The sequence below is a fragment of the Rhinolophus ferrumequinum genome, chromosome 22 (genome assembly GCF_004115265.2).
Source record: "Rhinolophus ferrumequinum isolate MPI-CBG mRhiFer1 chromosome 22, mRhiFer1_v1.p, whole genome shotgun sequence".
In the NCBI taxonomy this organism is placed as follows: Eukaryota; Metazoa; Chordata; class Mammalia; order Chiroptera; family Rhinolophidae; genus Rhinolophus; species Rhinolophus ferrumequinum.
This window is the reverse complement of record NC_046305.1, coordinates 13303999-13328083: the sequence shown is the minus strand read 5'-3', so window position 1 is coordinate 13328083 and position 24085 is coordinate 13303999. Positions and strand designations below refer to the sequence as shown.

At 52.8% G+C, this 24085-nt stretch overlaps 2 protein-coding genes across 5 annotated transcripts in view; one reads left to right on the top strand and one right to left on the bottom strand.

The window, feature by feature from the left end:
* The window catches only part of STX6 (syntaxin 6), a 30178-nt gene extending 24902 nt beyond the window's left edge, over positions 1 to 5276 (top strand). Inside the window, exon 8 of the mRNA XM_033092824.1 lies at positions 84 to 5276. Coding sequence (XP_032948715.1) covers positions 84 to 160 — 77 coding nt within the window. The 3' untranslated portion in view covers positions 161 to 5276. The remainder of the gene's footprint in view (positions 1 to 83) is intronic.
* Positions 5277 to 12306: 7030 nt separating this feature from the next.
* KIAA1614 (KIAA1614 ortholog) overlaps positions 12307 to 24085 on the bottom strand; it is a 31352-nt gene continuing 19573 nt past the window's right edge. For 2 of the 4 annotated variants that reach the window (XM_033093196.1, XM_033093198.1), the window contains exons 6-10: positions 23580 to 23706; positions 21641 to 21899; positions 18635 to 18762; positions 17683 to 17867; positions 12307 to 13548 (exon numbers count right to left, since the gene is read on the bottom strand). In XM_033093196.1, the coding sequence (XP_032949087.1) occupies positions 13355 to 13548; positions 17683 to 17867; positions 18635 to 18762; positions 21641 to 21899; positions 23580 to 23706 (893 nt within the window). In that variant the 3' untranslated portion in view covers positions 12307 to 13354. Of the gene's footprint in view, positions 13549 to 17682; positions 17868 to 18634; positions 18763 to 21640; positions 21900 to 23579; positions 23707 to 24085 lie in introns of those variants that run through there. The other 2 variants (XM_033093197.1, XR_004421641.1) reach the window with 2 other exon arrangements.

Sequence of the window (24085 nt, the reverse complement as noted above, 5' to 3'; positions counted from 1 at the left end):
CCTTTTCTGCTTCAGTTTCGTGTGACTGTATCTCGGGGAAGGTAGAGTCCCGAGAGAGCTAATCCTCGTGTCCTGCCTTGCAGATCGGCGCCAGTGGTGTGCCATAGCCATCCTCTTTGCAGTCCTGCTGGTCGTGCTGGTTCTCTTCTTAGTGCTGTGATGGCAGGGCCACACGTACATGCTGCCTCCTGCACACGGACCCGGGGAGGAGGAGAAGCAGCAAGCCGTGCCGGCTCCTCGCCTCCGTCTCCTGAAAACACAGCCTGCGCTGACTTTTCTCTCTGTGACCCCACAATGGAGGCAGCCCCTCCATTCCAGCGCTGGAGGGGCCCGTGGGAAGAGGAAGGGACGACTGCACACTCCTGGCACCGCCTGTCCTGTTCTGAGGACAACTTGCCACTGCTCTGCCTCCCTGGACCTCTCTCCCTGTGGAGGGCCTCTGAGGAATCCAGAAAACTCCGCAGACTCGGCTAGCGTTCGCTGTTGCTCGTTCCGTCCCATCCTCTGCAGCTCAGAACCCCCTGCTCTGACTGCAGCTGCTGTCCCGTCCGGAGGAGCCCTGTTGGGACTGGGTGCCCGGGTCTGCTCCATTGCCCCTTGTGGGAGCGCTCCTTATCCCCCGAGAACTGGTCATGGTGGGGGTAAGGCCCAGGGCAGTTTGTGACAGAAAACACAGTGGTTCGTTTTTCAGGGCTAAGTACAGGGATACAGTTGCTTTTCCAGGCACATTTTTGTTTGTGGTAAGAATAACTCATGGAAAATAATGGAAAGCACTGGGATTTGGGGTGCTAACAGTGCATGTCTTGAGCTGAAAGGAGGAAGGGCCACAGGACCCTACGTGTGCACAGCCGCGCGTGGGGCGGACAAGGTCTGGCTGAATTCCTGTGGCTACCCTACGGCCTCCTCCCCAGGGTGCACCTTGTATTTTTATATATGCTGCTGCTGAGCGGCACACTTTGAGTGGGGTAAGATCCTGTGGCCCTCCGTCTTGGCGGGATGGGGTGGGGAGGGGTTAGTACATTTACTACATTTAGTCAGAAACTGTTGTGACAAAAAAGGATAGTTGTGGACCAGGCTTTTCTTACCCTGTGAGACATGGCAAGAAGAGGGAGGTGAACTTGTTTTGTTTCCCTAAGATGACAACTTGATTTTTATCATCCATTCAAATAACTGAGCCAGTCCAAATTTAAGTAACAGATGCTTCAAATTGAGTTTCAGTTGCTGAGAAACTAAAGTTCAAGCTCCTGGTGATTTTGCAAATGCCTCCAACGTGCCCATGTGTATAGGATGTTTTTATAACCTCCCTGATGAATAACGTAATGTTGACGTAGCAGCTGAAACCAGAGCCAGAGGCTGGCAGCCAGGCTGCTGTCTCCTCACCCATCTCCTTTGCACGTGGAACGCACAGCGACATCTGGACAGACTTGTAGCTTTGCCTTCTCCTTCCCTCATCTTTTGGGGTCCATTCTTCAGCACACTAAATTTTTCAAAGTTTTTTTTTTTCTTGTTTTGTGTATATTCCTTGGTTTTTGTTTTGTTTTGGGGCTTTTACCCTCCTTTTTTTTTTTTCTTTTTTTTTGTGTTTTGCAATTTGCAATGATGTACTTGCCCAGCTAACTTTTGAATTGCACTTTTTAATAAATGTGTATAACAATTTTTTAAAGAAGGGTATTTTCTCATACTTAGGATCATGGTAGGTAAGGAAATCTGCCTGTTGATGAAAGCTAAAAGTAGATTTATAAAACTGAAAGGGTGGTTGACATCCACGTTTACACTCAACTCTATTTGAGATATAAATAAGTTATTTCTTTTCAAATTAGCAAAAAAAAAAAGTGATTATTAACAAAGGGCTTCAGATGTATAGGGTACTAGATCATTTGTTTTACAAAGTTTTGAGACTTATTCAAATAAACTTAGAACAGGGACGGTCCTTAGATTTGAATTAAAATATACAAGTCTGTGTTAAAACTAAATGTGGACCTTGTCTCAGTACTGTCGTCCATGCTCTCCATGTTATGCGAGGCAGCCGGTGTCAGAATTACATAATGGCCTTACGTAAAAGCCATGCTGTTGTCCCACTATTCCTAGATTTACTAAGCCCTGCAGAACTGTCGTGTGTGTCAGGAGGGCGGCCTGTTGGGAACCCGCATGATCACTGATGAGTAAGATACACTCTTGACTTCAGCGACCAGGTTTTGTGACCGTGAGGCTTAATTACTCAATATTTGGATATATTTAGAATCGGCACGCTGACCTCCCTGACTTCAGGTATTAGCTAAAGAGTGTTTGTCGTGAGCCAGACTCACAGTCTCAAGCGCAATAGGGAAATATTTAGAAAGAGAACAGTTACTGAAAATACAAATGCTGCGTGCTTCCTCCCTGTAGGGCCCTGCTCTCTCCAGGCCTCAATGGAGCTGTTCTTTGATAGCCGGCCTCTCAGTGTATCTTCAGAGCCGGCTCTACCCCAAGCATCACTTCTGGCCCCACTGGCTTGATCCTGGGGTCTGAGCCTGTTGTACCCACACTGGGTGGTCACAGAGAAGAAGCCAGGGACTTAGGTTTATTTCTAAAGGCAGTATTTCCTCCTCAGTGATCCTAATGTTACCAGGCTTTGGAGGGCGCCCGCGTGGTCTCTTGGCTGCCTGTCACAGACGGCAGAGCAGGCACAGGTGACACCTCCACGCTGCTTAGAAGCACACCCTGTCACAGAGTTGGGCTCCTTTTCTCCTTCAGTCGTCCACACCTCATCCCATATTCATCATTTCTAAAGAACTGGCAGAATGTGATGGGTAACGGAGAAAGAGCTCCATTTGTGTTTACTGGAAGAACATTTTACTGATCAACTGATTTGGGGCAGAATGGGGAATGAACCAGAGAGAGTTTGCCAGAGTAGGAGTCCAACTGGAAAGCTAAAATACCTTAGTTTTCAGTCCTAATTATTGAATCGTCTTTGTGTGGACTGGACAATCACTGGTGCTCCGTGTGTGTCACTGTGATGTGTCACATGAGGATCGGCGTGCCAGAGCCGAAGCGGGGAGACTTGGTCACTTGCCCACGATTCTCTGCTTTCAGCCAGAGTTAAACAGACTGATGGGTCTGGGAGCCAACAACTTGGCAACTTCCTTTCCTTCTCACCTCGTGCGATTAAGGGCTGTGAAGAGAAATCCAGTCTAACTCCAACAGAAATCTGTCTCTGTTAAGTGCTGTACCTTCTGGAAGTGGAGGTGGCAGAGCCAAGATTTTTCTTCTGGTAATTTCCCCGTCTGTAAAGTGAGACCGTTACCTTTCTAGAGAATTTCATAGCATTGCAGGATCTCAAAACTGAGTGATAAATATGCATTGTTTTTCAACTCTGGACTCTGAACTGTTTGGCTTTACCTTGTACCGTGGGACAAATCATAAAGACAAACTTCGGACTGTCTGGAGAGCTCATGCCTGGAATGCACTACCTTCCATTCTCCCTCTTTGTCTTCCTCTCGCTGGCATTTCTTTCCCTCCTGGATATTTTAAGAATATTATTATTATTATTATTATTCTTAAAGTGTTCTTTGTCCATCGAGAGCAGAGAGAAGGATTCACAGACTGACAGCCCCGTCTCTGATCTGCGCCCCCCACTGCCCGACACTAAAGCTCTGAAAGTTACAGTCGCGTCTTGGTCACGTTGCTATGGTCTCCACGTATTTGGGAGTTCTTTATATCATAGCCTCTTTACAATACAGCTATGTGGGGAGGTGAGGAAGAAAGAAAAGGAACTTGTTTCCCTCTGACATAAGCTAGCGTGTTGGTGCTGCTTTCCTTCTGACGGGACATTGGCGCTTCTTCGAGGCTGTGCCGCTGGGAACTGTGCTTAGATCGCCCCACGACCGCCCTACTGCTGGGCTTCATGGGAACCTTTCTCGGACCGGGTTTGCCTACTGCTGCCAGATCCTTGTGAGAAAGTGTATTTTGCCATTTCTTTTTTTAAGGTTATGAGTTTGCAAACCCAGAAGCCACTTGATGATTCAGAGGGTGTTAGAAACAAGACCACCCAGCTTTGTTGTTCGCTGACCAAAGCCTCTCGGGCCCTGTTTCCTGGCCCTGGCGGCAGCCCATGCTCCACTCCAGCCAACTTTCTGTCAGCCCCGGGGTGGGGCCAAGTTCAAGGTGGTTCTTTCCTGCTCTGCAGAAAGTAGGTTTTAGCTGAGACCCACTACTGAATGGCAGTTGCTACCCTGCAATTAAGGTTTGTTCAGGGAGACGCAGACGTCCTAATCCTCAGAAAAAGTATTTGTGCCCTGTCGCCTGTGCAGGGTGAGGAGAGGCTGGCTAGGTGTCCCACTAAGTTATTGGAACTGCTTGTAAGCGCCATGTGACCGATCCTAACTGACCCAGGCTAGGAGAATGCCCAGGGTGAAGGGGTGGCCTGGAAACCAGGAAAAGGCCAAGGAAAGCAAGCTGTAAGGGATTACAGATTCAGTTTTTGTAAGTGGAAATATGCTTTCCCTGGCTCATTTGTAATTAGAAATTGGTGTAATTTGAAAATAGAATATGTAATACATGGTAGTACTCAGCAGGACTAAACTGTCAGATTTTTCTTCCAAGGATAAATAACCTGATAGCGTTTTATTTTTAAATAACTAGAAGGTACAAACTAAAGAAGTGCGATCTAGGATTAGAACTGAAAATGCCTGGGTGATTGCCCGATGGTGCTTCCTGTCCCCTGCTGCCCCCTTACCCGCCACCCCAGGAAAGCGCCAGAGCTCTGGTGCCAGAAGTTTACAGCCCTCGCTACAAGTAGATAGGTCTTGCTTCTCCATATGGTAGGTCCCCAAATGTGCTGTGGGACCAGTGGTGGCAGCATTCCCTGGGAACTTGCTAGAAATGCAGATTCTCAGGCCCCACCCTGACTCTGCATCACAGACCTGGGGTGGGGCCAGCGGGCTGTGTTTACCACGCCCTCGAGGGGATTCCGTCGCCCACTTTAGGTTGAGAATCACTGCTGCTGCATTGTGGAACTTAGGCGACAGTAAACCGTCCCTGCCACTTAACAGCTTCCACAGCTTTGATTGTAATCCTGACGTGAAACAAAATTTGATGACACCATACACTTGAAAACTTTTTAAAAATAGTTGTGTAAAAAAAACCAAAAACCAAAAAAAACACAAAACCCTTAACTAGCCATCCTTAAAAGTGGTATTTTTACACCCTGAAGTCTATCGGTAATGTTTCTTACTTCTGCTCTTGAACTCATGTTACAACTATATGAATAATACTGTTCAGTATTAAAGAGAAATGGAGCGACCATGAGCTTTGTCCTGGGTTTTTTTTTTTGTTGTTTTTTTTTGAAGTCTGTTTGGTTGGTGTTTGTTTTTAGTTCTTTCCACACCTAAACACGGCTCCCTCCCTTCCTTCTGCCCCCACTCATAAACATGGACATGTGCATATGCCCGGGGTAGGAAAAGTTTGTGGCTGCAGGAAGATCTGAATGCTAAATTGTGCTTTCTCTGGCTGAGCTAGTCGTACGGATTCTTAAATCCCCAAATAACCGTACTGTGTGTTCAGAACATTGTACAGCACGGAGCTTCAGCTGGGGCTGGGAATCTGGGGAGCAGAGAGTCTAGAACACAGAAGGAGCTGAGTCCTTCATGAGCCCCCTCCCTGAAGTGTTGACAAGAAGACTGGCCATCTGAGTTGGCAGTTGAAAGAGCAGGAGATCCCTAAGTGCAGGAACCTCCACTGATCATATGTCATCATCACCCTCACTTACTGAGTTCCTTCTCTGATGTACCAGGCACTGTAATTAGCACTCTGTAGTGACATGTATAATACTTAAATTGGCTCTATGAAACTAGGAAGTTTCCTCATATAACTAATCTGCGGATTAGAAAATGGGCAAGTAATTTCTCAAGGTCACACAGCTAATGAGAGGCAGAGCCACTTCCTGTGCCCCCGGTGCCTGGCACAGAAATTGGCACCTCTGTGCTTCACAAATCCTCAGCTTCGTTTCCCCCTAATGTCATAATAGGCAGCTAGGACGGGATGGGACACACAGCCCCTCCTACCAAGGTGCTGACACCCAGCGCTTTGGTGGTGGCTCCTGTTTGGTTGCAGGCACAGGCAGAGAGGCAGAGCCCAGGCACAAAGTTCCCACCAATACACCTCTCGGGGGGAGTGACGGGTTCCAGAAGCCACCTTGGACTTGGACTTCCTTCCCCACCCCCTCTCTGTGCACACGCTTAAATGCTTTCTGATTCTGTTCACAAAAGCTCACATTAAGATTGGCCGGCCTTTGGGAAGGGGCCGTAACTCTTCCAGGGGCAAATTTCTCAAGTTTCGTTTCTCATTACAAAATAGCAATACTTCTGGCTAACATTTGCTCTGTTGTGCCGGGCTGGTCTTTGACCAAGCATTAGGGACCTAATAGGAAGCAAAACACTGTATATGTTTCATTTTCACAAGCCCATGAGGGAAATACTGTGGAGGCCCATTATACACCTAAAAACTGAGGCACGGAGCAATTAAGAAATTTGCCCAAGGATACCACTCGTAAAAGGTAGTCAGAATTGGAACCCGGGTCTGATTGGACCGTTACACAGCCTCTCTTCAAAGAAAAAAGATGCCATTTAGATTTCAGTGGTGGCAAGCAGATGTTTCACTAAGTCGTCTTCTAACCAGAGAAATGGTAGCATAAAGCTGGAGAGAGGAAGAAGGATCAAAAGAGCTGTGGTACAAGTTCACAGTGGATTAATGCATTGAACTAGCAGTGCCAAAGGTGGACACCAGTTGCCTTGGATTTGACATCTCAAACCTTATAAGACCACTGGAGTTCAAGAAATCTTCCAGGATCTCAGGCAGGTCAGCTTTGCTGATTAAGGTGTTTTGGAGCTTTTATTTGCCTGGAAATGTGCAAAAAGTAAGAGAGCCAAACTCCTTATTATATAAACTCAGGAAAGCCTGGAGACTGTGTCTAAGGAGCCCAGGATGAGAACCAAAGCTGTGGCATCTGGACGCTGCTGTAGCCCCCATGCCTGCCAGCATTCCTTGTTTCTGAGGTAACAGAACTGCATGGAGGCTGGTGAGCCTGCGGATGGCTCTTCTGGGTAGACTTTCTACTCACCAGGTGGAGTGCGGTCTCCCGCCTGGGGCTCCCATTGTAGCCCTTGGCACACTGGTTTGTCTCTTTCCACAGCTATAGCTGTCTCCACCTGGGGATATGGGCTTCCCAAGGGTAGGGCAGGCCTCTCCCCAGTGCCCGGCACCCTTCCAGACCCCTAAGGGCAGCTCCACACTGAGTTGGGGCCAGAGCCCAGATTGCAGAAGGACAAGACAAAGGCAGGCGCAGCAGGCAGCCCGACATGCACAGGAGTGCCCCGGATGCGCTCCAGGCCCGGCAGGGCAGCTGTTAAGGGCCGGCTCCACGGGCAGATATCAGAACTAATCCTAGCAGCCCCCTCCTTGGGGTCCAGCACTCCGACCTGGTCAAACAGCCTGGGAAAGCTGGGCACAGCTTCTTGCCAAGGAAGCCTGCTGCCATTTAAGCAGGTGCTCTGGCTCTGTAGAAAAGGGGAATTTCATAGAGAATGGGAGAGGGCGGGGGGGGGGGGGGGGGACCGTTTGACAGCAGGGCATTTTGAATAGCTCCAGAACCCGCCTGGGAATTTGGGAATTTGGGGTGGGAAATGGGTTGGGCAGATGGACCAGGAAGTCCAGTTGTTGCACGTTTGGTGTAGGATAAACAGCAGTTCTATGTGAAAAGAGCCACAGCAAAGAGCCCTTGGCATCAGATTCTATGGGAACTGAGAGGAGGGGCCCAAGTCAGCATGCAGATGTCATGGAGTGCTTTCTCAGGGCAGGTACTGCAAATATTTTTGAAGGCTGCCAGGGGGTCCATGGGTGGACTTGAGAAGGGTGTGCCAGAAAAGGCACACAAATAAGCTAAGCAAATGGTTGGGTGAAGGAATATATGGAGTTGGGGCATGCATGGGTCAGGAAACCAACAACCCAGCTCCTGCCAATAAATACCCACGTGGGAATCCTGCCACCTGGAGGCCAGTCTGGAGGACCGGGAAGGCCAGGCACATGGCAGTCCGCTTCTGGCATACAGGCTGCCTTTGGCGACAGGGGTGTAGGATCAAGGATGCCTCTTCCCCAGAAGCAGGCACACAGACCAGCCACCAGGCGGGGAAGGTTTCAGTAGCCTCTGGCAGGCAGCACAGGCCCCTGCTCAGGTCTGACGGTGGATCCAGGGGAGGGGTAGGAAGGAGGACCAGTCTGCTTTCTCCCCCGCCCCTTCCCTCCCTAAGTCCTTAGAGTGAGTTCTTTGCAGCCTCCAGAGCAGGGCCATTAACAACTCTTTAAATTACAACTCTGGACACACATCTGAAAAAAGCTTTCCCCAAACAAAACCTACCCGTGGCTTGTGGGAGGCACTGATTTTTTTAAATGCTTGTTTCGACCCACAAGATAGCGTTTGTGACCCACGAGCCTACAGTTCAGAAACATTGTTCTAGAAAGTGATCTGTCGGTCCTTCTCCCCTCCCCCAGCGGGCAGGTGGGAGTGCCAACCCCATTTCCCTGAAGGAAAACCAAAGCCAAGTCCCCACGCCGGCCCTAGTGAAGGTAAGCGGCTAAGCCTTTGGAGTGTTTTCGGGCGCCCTGCAGTCTCTGTGGGCCAGGGAGGAGGTGCCCGAGGGCCTCTAGAGGCCACTCCCACAGGGTCCCAGGAGGGCAGATGGACGCAGGTTGAGAGTAGTAAAGAACCGGGTTCAAATCCTGCCTCTGCTAATTATTTGCGGTGTGACTTGGAATAAGTAATTTAACTTCTGGGTCTCAAGCTCCTAGTTTGTAACCCGAAGATAAGTAGTCCCACCCTCGCAGAGTTGCCCTAAGGATTCAGGATTGCGTCCTTAATGTCCCCAACAGGCTCTGGGACATTTGCAGAGCAAATGGGTTGGAGGCTGCGCAGGAACCGGACGTCCCTGAATTCCCAGGTTAACCTTGATTTCCCAAATTCGAGCTGCTCCTGCGGTTCCTCCACCATGCTTCAGATCTCGGGACTCTGAGCGCACCGGGTTCCCATCACTGTGCCCCCAACACGCAGGCTGGTCCCCGCTCTTCCCCTGCCACCCCTTTCACCAACTCTGGCTCCACCAAGGCCAGCGCTCGGCGCCGCCTCCACCATCAGCTTTTAAAATACCCAGGTGTCATCACCGTTAGTTCCCAGAGTCTGTTCCCTCTGCCTTACGCCCTCTTGCTCATCATGCCTTCCTCAAGGACAAAGCCAGGTGTCTCCATCCTGGCCTCTGGCCTGAGCAAAGTGTCTTGTGGGGAAGGGGGGGCGGTGCGTGTAACCTCCCGGTAACCCAGCCCAGGACACCAGGCTCTGACCACGCTGTGGCTCTACCCGAGCCCGTGCCCCGCTGCGCGTCCCCGAGGCGGGCAGGGCATCCGGGGCCCATCTCCGCCCCCACGGAGACGAGGGAGGGCGGCCAGGGACCGTGGCGAGAGGCGGCAGGCCGCGGCCGAGCCTGGGAGGCCGAGCAGCGCGGACGGCGCGGGCGACTGGAACAAGGGCGGGTGGGTGCGGGTCGTGGCCTGCGACAGACCTCGGTCCCCCCCCCCCACCGAGGAGACGGGCTCTCGCCTCGCATAGGCCCATCCGCCAACGAGAAGAGACGACCCCCCCACCCCGAAAACGAGTCAGAACAGGGGTGGTCGGGTGTGTCGTCCTCCCAGGACCGCCGGGAGGAGCGCGCGCTTCTGAGGGGTCTTCAGAATTTGCCCCCACCCGTCACCCTAAAGATACTGACTTGTCTGAGGCCCAAATCGGTGCCCTTTCTGTTCCGTGTAGGCCCAGTGTTTAGGCTCCTCGCGTGAAGTGAGGCGTGGCCACGCAGAGCACCATGGAACTGCCGTGGGGCTGGGGCTTGTACGCGAGACAGAAAAGGCCACACCTGTGCTCAGGCTGCCCCTCCTCTCCCTTCCCCATCCTGCCAGTTCCCTCTCATCTCAGTAAACCCTGCGTGGGCGCACCTCCTTCCGAGCCTCCCACCCTCAGCTGCGGCCTGACCACGCCCAGGCCCCACACCCCACGTGCACAGGTGCCAGCTTCTCGTGGCCGCGTGGTAACGGCTGAGCGGCTCCCGTAGAGCGAGGCCGCGTCGGGGAGAGCCGTCCTTCTCATCTCCCCACGCTGCGGCCTGGCCCACGGCCTGGCTTCTAGTTCTAGGTGCGGGGATAGGACAGGCCTGTGGTGACGCAGGGCTGACCTGTCGGCAGCTCCCCAGGAAGCAGAGACCGGACGGGACGGGCAGAAGGACACCCAGAGGAACCAAAGCCCTTCCCCCCCCTCCCTCCCCGCACAAGTCAGGCCCCCGCGTCACTTTACCCCAGGAAGAAGCGCCTTCTGCTGCCTCCTGGGACTCAGAGCAAGGCAGGTCTGCTTCACACAGCCGGTCCAGCGTGCCTCCAGGGCCCCCCTTCTAAACCCCTCACCCTCTTCCCCCTTCCTTCCTCTCGTCACCCTTTACCCCTCCTCCTTTTACCCCCTTCCCATTCCCCGCTCCATGCCCTTCTAGTAAGCCTTTTCTGGCCCTGCGTGGGGGGCCGTGGTAGGAAGAGTGGGCCCTGAGCCACACAGGCCAGGTCTGAATGCCCTATTATTGTCGCTGTCCTTGGTTCTCCGTTCCTTCATAGACAGTAAACAGGATATGCCTGGCAGGACTACTTTAAGGACTCAGTGAGATGTGTCAAGAGCCTGGCCCCCAGCACCTGGGAGCTCAGTACTCCTTCGAGACCTTTCCTTGTCCTGTCCCTGTCCCAGCATCCCCTTTTCTTCTCAGCTGGGGCTGGAAAGGCCCATAGCCCTCCTAATACAGAGTAAATAAGGTGCCTTTAGCCCCTAAAAGCTTTTTCAACATGAAATTTCCCTCAAACTTCATGACTTCTGTCAACAAAAGTGTGCTGCCACCAGTCTGGTATCAACAGGAGTGGAGAAAAAGGAGAAGCTTTATATAAAGGAACAGTTTGCAAACCACAGAAACAACCTCTGAGAGAAACCAAAAGTACACTAAGATAAATGAGGCCACCTTTTATAGAAAAAGTCCCCTCCCCGGCTCTGATTGGTCCTTTTCTATGCAAATAAGGAATCCAAGTTTGTACACTCTGATTGATCCAAATAGCACTGTCCTGATTGGTCAGAATTGCATGTTCTGATTGGTCATTATGGTCCTGCTCTGATTGGCCAGTGAACATGCAAATAAGAATATAGCTGTGCAGTGCCCATTGGATAGGGTAGGTCTCAGTCCATTGGTTGAAATATAATTCCAGGAACTCCTTTATGCGATTTGGCTCAGACTACAGGAACTCAGTGCAGGAGGTCTGGCACCTGAGTCTGTGCCTTTTCTCTGATGTGCATTGTCTGTGAGAGGCCTCTGTAAACAATGGTTGTTAGGCTCTGATTATGAATTTGGACCCCGTTAACCACAAGGAGTCCTTTTTGGAAGGTATACTTCTTGGGTCAACACCACAAGGCCAGGAATCACCAGGGGTTCCCCGTGCCTGTTGTTCCAATATGGGACCATGTATATGATTTGGTCTGCGAGGTATCCAGGTACCCTCTTCACATCCCGAAGGCCCAAATACTTGTTCCTTTGGCCCCTCTGCTCACTTGCTAGAACCTCCGCATTCCTCCTTTATGCTCCACCCCAGGTCAGCCCAGCTTCCCCATCCTGCTGTGCGGCGGGGCTCTGGGGGCCCCCCCTCCTCCCTAGCCTGCAGGCGCAGTAAAGGGGGGTTTTAACTAGCTCCTGAGGATAAGACCCTAGAATGGGAGACACTGGCTCACACACACTCCACAGGATTGCCGGCCCTTTCCATCACCTTTCCCTTAGGCCACAAGCCTCCTTCAGTCCCTTTCTCCCTGAAAGCTGCAGCAACACTCATTTTAACCCAACTCTGAAGGGTGTATATGTGTAACCACAACCTGTACCCAGCCAAATTCTAAAACAGCCCTGACCCGTCCACTTCACCCCCCTAGTTGCTGTCAAGTCCCCTCAGCTCCATTCTGTCTCCTGCTGATAAATGCACTTTGCTCGGGGCTCCTCTCCCAGCCCAAGGACTGTCTCTGGAGGCTTCTGCATCTACCCTAGCTGTCACCCCAACCCTGGGTGCCTCCTCAGCCTTCTCCTCTGGGATGCCCAACACAGCCCATGCTGAGCTTTTGTCTGCCCTCCTCCTCTGCCCCTGCAGGCCCCTGCCCATGATTAGTGAAGGTCAAGTAAGCGTTCAGCCCAGAATATAACAACTCAGGATGGAAGAAGTTTCAGCTTTGCTTTTTAATAATTTAAGACTGACACACAGCCATCCACTCACAGAAAGTCCTAACTCTTTGGGCAGTATTCAAGCCTCGAGAGAGGAAGTGGCCAGGTGGGACAAGCCATCGCCCTGGCCCGTGCCATGCCATTGCCCTGCTGGCCAGCCACCCACAGCTGCTGTCAGGGAGTCTGCGCAGAGAGCTTGTGGCTGGGCACAGCCTGGCATGAGCTACAGCCCAGTGTCCAAGCTTGACAGAGGAGGAAGAGAGGCCTTCGTGGCCAGGCTCTGGTAGCTTCAGCATCGCTCTGGGTAGAGGCCGAGGGCGGGGTGCTGGGGACGAGGCTGTCTGGCCAGTCTCACTGGCCACAGCAGCACGTCCCTGAAATTGGTCTCTGTTTCACTTTTTTGTTCAACCTGATATATCACAAAAGTTCTTAATATTCTGGCTACCAGATAACCTCTCTCAGATGTTCTCACAACAGACCATATGTCCTAACTTTTGGTTTGGAATGGGTGGTCAGTGGCTGTAAGGCTGTTACTCCAGGACACTTCACCCATTTCTGGAAAAAGAGCAAAGATGTCAAATGGGACTTGGGAGAAATGAGACTGAAACAGGCAGGCTCCAGGCGAGTACGGCCCAGCATTTCTTTGGTTCTGGAGTGTGGGAAGCTGCTGGAGCCCTTGACCAGGAGTGGGATGGGACTTGGGGGAGAGGTTACCGAAGCTCAGGGACCAATAGAAGGATCTGCTGAATCTTTCCTCCCCCTGCCAGCAAAGGTGCAGGAAGCTGCTGACCCCACCTCAGCCATGGGCACCCACATTTCTTTCCCTGGCTCTTTTCCCTGGTTCTGCATAAATTAACATCCTCACACAAAATACGCAAACAGGCTCCTTCCCTCTCTTTAGGGTGGTCAATCACAAAAACCTAGCCACAGTCCAGAGTGTTCACGTCGTGCCACCCTGCTCTTCCAGCAGCTTTGGGCAGTGCTTTCCCAGTCATACTCCCTGGGGTGGTTCGTGGCTTCTGAGGGGTGACAGTGACGGCCAAAGCCCCTCTGGGTCACCGTGGGACAGGCCTCTGTCTCAGCACACGGAGTGACACGCTCTCTGCGTGGGCCAGGAGCTCCTGCACATGAGCCAAGCCCAGCCCTGCAACCTTGGCTCCGTTCACCTCAAGGATCTCGTCCCCCACCCCCAGCAGCCCCGAGTACAGCTTGGCCGTGCTCGTGTCAGCCATCTCCTGCACATAGAGCCCTGCAAAGGAGAACAGGAGAATTTAACACATGAAGTAAAGACATGCATGTCTGGCATGCTGACTAGGTAGGTGCTATTTTGGGGGGAGTGGGGCAGGTGTTCATACAGAGCGCGCGCGCGCGCACACACACACACACACACACACACCCCCACACACCCTCATCATTCCCCCTCACAACCACAACCGGTTTTATACATAGATATAGTGTGCCCACCTCCATGGTAGAACTTCCTTTCTCCAGCTTCTCTGTTAAAATGCCCTTAATGCAAACAACGCTTTTAGCTGTTATTAGTCATATATACCCCAGTGTGAAGGAGCTAATCTTAGCTTTTTCTGAGATGAGTTTTGGTTGCAGAATAGGGAGGAAAATAATGTTTAAAAACTGAGAAAAAGACCTACGATGTGCCTGGTACTGTGCTAGGGGCACCCACAAACGAGCTCCATGGTTGCCCCCAAATCACTGCAGTGGGGGGAAGGTATCCCCAGGGTGCTGAGGGCCAATCCAAACCTGGTTTGCTCCATGGTATTGTCTAGGACGAGCCCTGGCCTCAGCCTTCCTCGGTTATGTTTCCTCACGTGCAATTTGGAGGCCTCTGGGCAAAAACCCAGGAAATATACAAGCCCAACCTCATATTCAAAGTCATGGTAGCTCACTTTTCTTTTTGTCACACACACCCTCTCCCATCCACTGCCCCCAGGAGGCCCTGCTTGGCCAGTATGACCATTCCTGGGTCTCTAAAGTGCAGACAGATCCTGGGGAGAACCCGCTTCTCCCTTCCTGGGACCGACTCTGGGAACCCACGTCCATGGAACAGGCTTTGTGGGGCCTGTGGGCTGGGTTGGCTGGTTCCCCGGCCTCTCCTGGCCACACACTGGGGTAGCTTGGTGCCGCCTTAACACCCAACCTGCTCCCCAGCCCAGGCTCAGCTCGCTGGCTGGGGCCCTCCACAGTAAGCAGCGGCCCATGCCTTACTCTCCTCCTCTTCCTACAATCAGCTTTCTCAGAAGGGAACCAAACGGGCATCTCACCCGCTTTCTGTCTCTAGCTTGAAGCCATTTAACACATCTCTCTGGTCCACCTAGCCCCACAGGTCCTTTGTTCAGTCCAACAGAAGTCAAGCTTTTCAGAGTCCACCCTCTGAAATTCTGGTTTGGAAGCACACTGAAATCTCCTCCAAGGCACCTGAAGCTTTGTAGCTCTGGGTTTAGCAAATCCAATCCTTTGACACATTCCCTGTCCCTGGTCTGAGCAGTCGAATGCCCTTTCTATGTTTCCCCGCCAAGCTGGGCCTTTTCTGCAAGGCTGTCTCCCGCCCGACCAGACATAGCTGCCATCTCAGCTGCTCAGGCTTTTCTCCCCGCCCTTGTCCTATCTTCTACCTCTTCTGTCTGAGTGTTTGAACTGCTTGCCTGCCCTGTCTGCACATTGGTGGCATGGGGGGAAGGGCAAGTAAGGTGGGGAGTGGTGAAGTCTGCAAAAATAGCTACTGTACAGCAGGAAGGGCAGGTGGGGAACGATGAGAAAACCCAAAAGAATGCAGCCAGAGCTAGACTAGACACTGATGTTATGCCAGCCATTTTGGGAGACTCGGGTGGGCTTCACAACTGCAAGTCATGATAAAAATATGACAGAGAGATTGCTATTGTAGGCGTTTATTGTCTATGGGAAGTGGCCTTTGTTAAGGCTGTACGATCTCTGTGTTGTATTCAGTCAGAAGCAGAAGGCAAAGCCTGCCATTCTCCCATGCTTGTCGAGAATCGGATGTGGTAGCCAGCAGATTTAGCACCAATATCTTGATGTTTTAGCGAGGACCGTGAATGGCCCCCGCTCACAGCCCCTCTGAGGCCCAGGAGAAACAAGCCTCGGCTGCTGGAGGATGGTCTGTTACAAGGAGGCACCAGCACCAGCCACGTTTCACATGCAGGGGGATCTCTGTGTGACAGCCAGCGGCCAGCTGCAGGAGCAGGGGCAGGACAGCACCTGGGCAGGACAGGGAAGAGCTCACACTGACCCAGGTGAGGGGCACCCGGGGAGCAGGCCAGGGCAGAGCCCAAGTGCCCCAAGGAGCCCTTGGCGACTACAGACACCTGTTCATCAGAACTCCATGACAGGTGATGGGGAGGGGCTCTCACTGCCTGCAAAGGGGCCTAACGGGACTTCTGGGGAGGATGGCCGGGCAGCACGCAGGCCCAGTTGTGTGTGATCTCACACTGACAAATGATGCAGACCATGCAGGTACCCGTCTGGAGTTCTGTTCCCCAAATACATTCTCTTTCTGAAGAGGGAAGGGAAGAAAAGTACCAGGCTCAGAGGGGCTAAGTAACTTGCTCAAGGGCACACAGCCAGCAGAGGTGCTGGAGTATAAACCGTGCTATGTTGTCTAACTCTAGGCCTTCATGCTGCCTCTTTGGGGGCCTAGTCCCCTCACCCAAGGAGAGAGGAAGCTAAGAAAAGGCAGGTGGCTAACACCTGTTGGGTGCTTTATGGTAATCAACATATGTCAACAAATGCCATCTTCCTGTGAGGACAGACATTGTACCCTCCTGAGGTGCAAGGTGGGAGAAACTTTTCCTCTCTACCTCTCACACTCATGGAAAATTTATCAGTAAACTGAGTCCAAACTACCTTCAAGTCAACCAGAATCCAACCATGTTTCACGATCTCCATGGCCACCTGAGTTCAAGCCACCAACATCCTGTCTTCCCTGGACTATTGAAATAGCTTTCACTCTGGTTTGCCTGGTTCCGCCTGCAGCCCAATAGAGTCTGTTCTCAACACAGCAGCCAGTGACCCTGTTAAAAGTATAAATCAGAGCGCCTCGGCCTCTGCTCCCAGCTCCACCTCTCTCCTCACTTGGTGTGAAGTCCCTTTCTGAGCTCAGCTCTGTCTCTCTCCCTCCCGCCACTCTGTTCAGCTTGACCCGCCCGCAGTCAGCTCCTCCAATAGGCTGAGCTCCTTGCCACCCCTCAGGGCCCCTGCACTGGCTGTTCCCTCTGTCTGGAATGTTTGTCCCCCAGACAACACATGGCTCCTCCCTCCCTCCAGCGTCTGCTCAGAAAAGCTCCCCCACTGGCACTTCCCCCAGTCACTACCCTCGGGCCCTTACCCTGCTTCATTTGTGTGTTTCTCTGCACTTTTCACTGCCATGTATTACACAGAGTATAAAAATGTGTATTTTTTGTAGATATGGTCTGTCTCCCTCACTGGAATGTGTGCTCCTGAGGACAGGGGTTTGTCCATTCCATTTACTGCTGTGTCCCCAGTATTGGCAACGCCTAGCAGGTGCTCAGGCGTTTGTTGAAATAATGAATGAGGGAACAGAGGCAAGAACTGGCTGCAGTCTGCAAACCTGGCAGCAGGCAGATCCATTCCCGGGTTAAAGAACTGATCCCAGAGATCAGAGCACAGTACTACGCCCTCCTCGGCAGAGCCCAGCAGGACAGGCTTCTGAGCCAGTCCTTCTGTGCCTGTCTCTCCCTTTCTCTCTTCTTCCTCTCTTCCTCCTTGCCTCTAGCATACATAGCTTCCATCCCTAGTCACTGTGTCTGGGAAACATCCTTCAGGGCTCCTCACCCTGAGGTGGATTCTGGAGCTCAGACCTCGGGTAAAGGACAGCTGAGACCTGGCCGGAGTGCAGAAGGATGTCCAGAGCTCCCTGACAGGGCTGGGAGCCAGGATGCATGTGAACATAACCCCCAAGAGCCAGCCCTGAGGGAGGGACCCGGACGCACAGACAGGAAGGCACCCTCCACGTGCCCAGACACATTCAGCAGCGAAAGGGGGGCCCGTTTGAACACGTCAGCCACATCAAAGGGATCGCCTCTGAGAACTGGCAAGCACAAACAATCTCCTTTCTCTCTCCAGTGAAGAGCTGGCCTTCACGATTCTGACTCTGAGAACGTCAGCACGCAGCAGAGGGGCAGTGGAGTGAAGCGGGCCGGCAGCCCCACACTGTGACCCTCCAGAAAGAGCCCCTGTGGGGAGGACTCCAGTCCCTTCAGTAAGAGGTTCTCCGAGTCCAGAGCTCCACTGCTCAGCCAAAGACCAGGACACGCCTCTGACCACAGCCACAGGCACCACTGGTTTGCTGAGGCCCCAGGACGGTGGAGCCCAGAAAGTGGAGGGGGCGTACCTGAGTCCCGGCGCCCATTCCCTGAGGCCACACAGAAGCCAAAAGTGCCCTCCGGGGAGCGTTGGAGCTGCAGCTGGCTTGTGCCATCGGGGAACACCTCTACCACGCGGCCCACTGTGCGAGCCAGGCTGGGGGCACCCACATCCTCCACGCTGAGGGCACGGCGGGGTGGGGCCTTGGCTAACCTGCAAGGGCACCGGGGACAGAGTGAGGGAGGAGGGCTGGGCACTGGGCCCCAGCCACTCCTTGGCTGCAAGATGACTGCTGCCTCTCAGCTGGCGGTGCTGCCGCCTGGGCACCACACGCCTAACCAGCAGGAAGAGCCTGCGAGGGCTGACATGCTGCTTCTCACAGCTGTTGGAGGCCCCTCAGAGCCCGCTACAGAACCAGAAGCGCCCCGCCCCACCCAAGAGCAGTGGGTTTTCATCTTTGTGGGTGCAGAGACCTCTCTGAGAACCTGATGAAAGCCATGATTTTATATAAAATTTCTAGGAATTAATGGACCCCCTGAAATCCCTCCATGGAGCCCTGGGTAAGAGCAGCTAGCCTAGAGGGTCTCATCAGAGAGGGTGGGGTTTCTTTAGGCAGGCTCACAGGTCAAGGGCCTCTTTGGGGTCTCTGTCTCTGGACCTTTAATTGGATCTTTAAGTGGGCTAAGAAGCTCTCTGAACATTCTGATTTCAAGATGTCATCAGATAGTAGAGGGACGGAGGAATCAAACCTTCCAACTCTACCCCTTCTAGCACTGCCACACCTTCTCAGAGCTCAATCACACAGGGCAAGGGCACTGAGGTACAGGCTCCGAGCCTCTTGTGGCACCTGAGGGTCAGGTAGTTGGCGTCCCTTTCTCACTAGGGGCCATGCGGCTGAGGCAGGAAAGAGTTAAGCTTACAGCTCCACTGTCTACTCTGAGTTCATCCTCCAAACCACTTGCTAACTTGTCCACTCTTACCGGCCAGCTGCACTGTCGTCCCCTGGCTCCCCTACCAGGTAGAGGCTGGATCGGTCCACCTTGCCGCTCAGCAGAGAATGGAGGTTCTGAAAGGAGGCAGCTTTTCGATGTTGGTGAGGGGGTGACACCTAATGGTGAAGATCCAATATTGCAGGTGAGAAAAGCGTCCCCAGCAAGGGCCTGACCCCAACCATGAACCTGAGGGCCCTCAAAGAAAGTAGTGGTAGGAGTTAATGTCATTACTTCAAAGTGTCCAACATGAACCTCCATAACTTACTCAAGTTAGATGGGCCTACACAGGTGATCTGAACCTTCATTTTTTTTTTTTTTGGCTGAAATAACTTACTAGTACTATAATACTAATTATCTCATTTATTAAGAAAATCTAATTGTCTCATTAAGGAAAAAAGTGAAAGCAAGTTATAGAATAACTACAATTTTAGAGTTAAAATCCTAAATATTGTTTTGTGATTATTTTATGATCATTTACATTCAAAAATTTTTATCTAAGTGTGTACCTTAAAACACTGAATAAAAAGATGGAAAAGACAAAACGTGAGTACCTCAGGAGTTCCCCCAGTGATGGGGGCGGATGAGCACAGGTAAGGTCAAGGCCCTAAGTGCAGTTGTAAGTGCTCGGCTGAAAGCGAACCAGGTGCAGGGAAACAGAGAGAGAGACTTTGCTTGGCTTAGGGCGTTTGGGGACACTAGAGGAGCTGACACCTGAGTGGGGCTTGACACATAAACTCTCCAGGTGAAGACAGAGGTAAGGTGCTCCAGGAAGAAGAAACAGCTAATGCAAAGACATGGAGTGACTAGAGAAAGCATGGTAAGTTCCGGAACATACTCATGGCCATAGGCTGCAGAGGGGATGAGAGATGCGCTGGCGCCAGGGGCCAGCCCTGGGAGGACCTTATAGGCCTGCTGAGGTGCCGCTGAGTGATGTCAATCAGAAGAGTTACAAGATCAGATCTGTGTGCTAGAAATGGACCCAATGAGGAGTCCGTGCTGAAGGTGGGAGGTGGGAGTGATGAAGACGGAGGCAGGGAGAAACAGACTTTTAAACAAATATTAAAGACATTTATTATGATTGGAATCCACACTCCAAAGAAGTAAAGCATATGATCAAGAAACTTCGGAGAGGGGCTGACTTGTATCAGAGTTTAAGAAGGCTTCCTGGGAGAAGTCATGCATAACTCCGACCTGAAGAACAAGCAGGAGTTCCCTAGGGAAAGGGGAAAGGAGCGAGGGGAGGAGAGCCTTCCAGACGCAGGTTCAAAGGTCAAATAGCCACGACCCCTGGAGGTCGTGTGTGAGAATAGGGCCACTGCCCACTCAGGAGGGCAAAATGAAAACCAAACTGCTGTAGCATCCACCTACCCTCTCCGTGCGCACGCGCGCACGCACACACACACCTGGCAGCACAGGTCTGACAGGAAGTAGTGCACCCTGAGCTGTCATCAACATTGCTGGGTGAGACGGATTCTTTCTCCAATTCTTGAACGTTTCTTTCTACTGCTCAGTCCTCCTGCACTTGCTCCCACCATGTCTCGGCCAGCCTACTTTCTTATCTACTACCTTAACGTCCACTCCTCTACTACCTTAACATCGTCGTCACTTGCCTTGAGGGCTTTACAGAGACCAAAGCTCTGAGGGCAGTGCACCTGGGTGCCCTGGCGCAGACACACAGGGACGAATTAATGTCAGGAGGAAAGTGGGTTCCTGGAGCACAATGTCAGTCTAGGCTCCCCCTCGCAGCTTATGATCGCTTTGCCTTCCATTTATCCATCCAGCAAATACTTACTGAGCACTGACCACGTCCCAGATAGTGTTTCTGGTGCCAGAAAACCAGTGGGATTTCCATTCAGCCTGCATTCTCCTCCAATGCCCCAAACCATAATCACCTACTTCGTTCTGCCCAGGGGAGGGGTGCAGGGAACAGAAGACCAAACAATACCTGAAAACACCTGGAGTGGCACAGGGTTTTCAGGAAGCTAGCTGAGAGTCAGTGAGCGTCTGCTGGTCTGTCCTATTGCACATGGGAGGGCCGCACTGCGTTCACTCCTTCCCACCGTGTACTGAGTACATTTACCATACTCGCCATCGTACTAAATATCGGGAACACAAAGATCAATGGTGTTTCCTCAGATAGTCACACTCCAGCGAGGGGAAACAGACAAAAATCAATTAAAATACCATGTGACAAGTTCCGCGAAGGAGGGAAGCCCGGGATGAGATGGGAACACAGAGCAGAGGCCCAGAGCTGAGCCCAAGGAAGGGTTGGAAGCAACTTCCTGGAGGCGGAAATGGCTGAAGTGTCGATGGATGAGCCAATATTAGCAGTAGGGAAGGTGGGAGGAACATTTCAGGTGAAGGTTCAAAGTTAGACATGTGTGTCCTGATAGCAGAACTGCAAGGTCAAGGATAACTGGGATCAAGTGTTAGAAGGAGAGTGGTGAGAGATGACAGCGGATCACAGAAACCCTTCAACACGGCCAAGTGATCTGAACTTTATCTGAGGGTGATGAGGGCCCAATGGCCGGTGTTGAGCAAGGGGGTGGCACGGCCAGATGTGCTGATCAGAAGGACTACTCTGGGAGCTACGGGGGAAAGACAGGGCTCAGATCAGCAGGGATGCCAGTCAGGAGGCCGTTGAGCTAATCCAGGTGTGAAGTGATTTGTGCTAGACTAAGAGTCACTGAGACAGTGAAGAAGGTTCTAGAATGACCAGGCAGTAGACTCCAGGTCTTGGCAGAGGTGGCAGAGTGGAAGGAGGAATCTAAGATGAGCCCAGGCACGGGGAGCTGGTGGAAGAGCAGAGGTATGGAATGCTGCTACCCCCACCGTGTCCAAGGGAACTCAAGCCTCAGGGATGAACTATAGGGAAGCCAGCAGCTTCCTTTTCTCCACCATGGCCTCCTGGGTGCTTCCTTTCTCCTCTCACTCCAATGGTGGCTACACCACCACTGGCCTCACACACCCCTCGGCTGGGCCCTTAGGACTCACCAGATGCAGGTGTTGTAACGATGGGGCTCTCTTCACTTTGGGGGTGCTGCTGTGTGAAGCCGAGCCAGGCAGCGGGGGCTGCAGCTGCTCCACGCTGCAGCTGCGGGACTTGCCCAACCTGGGCCGTGTGCCCTGGCCCAGGGCCAAGAAGAACTTTTTCAGCCCCAGGGTGGAGGCGATGCTGCTGCTGCTTTTCTTGTTCCTGTCAGAAGGGGCAGCGGAGGGTGGGCCGGGTCTTGCACTGACCCCCGGTAGTGCTCTGAAACGCAAGGGTGGACGAGAGGTGGGTGGGCGAGGGCTGGGGGCGATGAGGGCGGGCTGCATCTAAGGGTCCCTGGGCCCCAGGTGGGCCGGCACCAACGCCTTGTGGAGGAAGCGACAGCCAGGCTGCAGAAAGAAAGGCCGAGTGGGCTTCCGTGGGACGCTGCTTGGGTAGCTTTTAGGGAGAGCAGCTCAGACAAGACCCTCGGCATCACACTCAACTGTGGAGTCACCCAATCGTTTATTCATTCACTTGTTCGTTCACTATTTCTTGAGAACCTCTTCCAGGCCTCTTGTAGGCACTGGGACGTGTGGCAAACAATGAGGGTAAGTGGTAAACAAAACAGACAAGGTCCTTTTCCTCGGAAGCTTATAAACAGCAGACTAGGAAACAGTGAGAAACCACCAGTGACTGCTGCGTGGGGTGAAGCAGACAATGACAGGTCGACCAGGAAGGGCCGCTCTGAGAAGATGACACTTAGACTGGGAGTTGCCTGGCAAGAAGAGGCCAGTCCTGCCAAGCCAGGAGGTGAGAATTCCAGGGTGAGAGAAGAGCTGGCACCACAGCGCTAGGGCAGGAAGAGGCCCGGTGCTTTCAAGAACATAACGGGGTCAGGCCAACAGGACTTGGGTGTAATGAGCCAGGAGGAAGGAGGCACCAGGTGAGGTCACACGGGCAGGCCGAGGCCCGATTACACTGGCACGGGATCCGAGGGGAGGGGTTTGGATTCTATTCTGAGAGGAAAAAGCACGGAAGGGTTTCAAGCAGGAGAAATGACATCATTTAATGAAGGTTCTAGAAAGATCCCTTTGACAGCATTTGACGGGGTCTTAGTGCTGTCACCCCATGACCCCCTCACTGTGTGGAGAAGGAACTGGAGGGGGCAGGAGTGAGGGCAGAGGGCACGTGGCGTCGTCCAGAAAGAAGGGACGCAGCGTAGACCAGGAGAAACATGGTACAGCTGGATGCGGGAGCCGGAGAGGACTGGCCAGGGGGTTAGAGACGCAGAGAAGGAAGAGGGAGCAGCCGAGAGGACACCCAGATTTGGGGCGCGAGCAGTGTTGTGTTTGCTGGGGGAAGCAGTGTTTGTCAGGAGCGATGGAGAAGTCAGTCCTCTCAGACACCCTAGCGGACACATTGGGTGTCGAGTTCTGGGGAGCACACAGGGCTGGAGACGCAGCCTTGGCTCTCAGTGCAGGTGACACCTTGGGCCACATGTCCCCAGGAATGGTGTGTAGTGGACAGGAGGAAGGCCCGACCAGGGGACTGGCTCGCCCAGGCTTTGAGGCCCCAGAGCAGGGGCTCAGACCGCACGCGTAGGAGAGAATGGAAATGTGAATGCGGGCTGTTTCCTCAGCGTCTGGTATTTCCAAGCCCAGAGCCAGGAGCAAGTCCCCACACACAGATCACCAGATCCTGGGGCATCTGGAGGCTGGGACTGGCTGGCCAGCTGCGTCCAGCACAGCGCCTGGAGCTTGAGGCCATTCAACAAACGTTGGGTGCATGAATAATCAAGTGCCTTAGACTGGAACAGGTTGGGAAAGGAATATAGGGGTACCATGCGAGGATTTGGGAGCAGTAAGGACAGTCGTGCGACCACTCCAACAGGGCTCTTTCTTCACCTGGAGTCTCCGGGCCCCACCCCCTACAGTCAGGGCTGCTGCTCTTGTCACTCACCCGGATGACACAAGCCCTTGGGAACTCAGCGCTGTCCTCTGCAGACCTCCCTCTGGTTCCTGGCTGGACTCTGGCTCCTCTGAGGCCAGGGAGAGGGTGATGGCCACGGAGCTGATGGTGCCGACACCTGTGGAGGGGAGAAAGTCCTGGAGTCCTCCTGCCACAACGACAGAGACCTCCCGTGTCACTGACCCAGCCTCACAGGTCATGATCGGGGGAGAGAACGTTTCCAATCCAGAGGCAGAAGAGCCAGAGGAAACTGGAGAGGCCCCCAGCGAGCAGTGAGACCCGCGAAGCAGTGACGGGGTCTTAATGCTGTCAGGCCATCCCCCGGCACAGCACCTGGTATACAGCAGGTGATGCGTAAACGTCTGTGAAATGAACGGGCCGCTTGTGATAAGCTATGTCCCTCCTATATCAAGAGACACAGTTGGGAGCAGGGGCAAGTTTTGTATTCCTGGGGCATCCATGATGAACTAGGCAATGCTTTAAGTCCTCCACAGAGA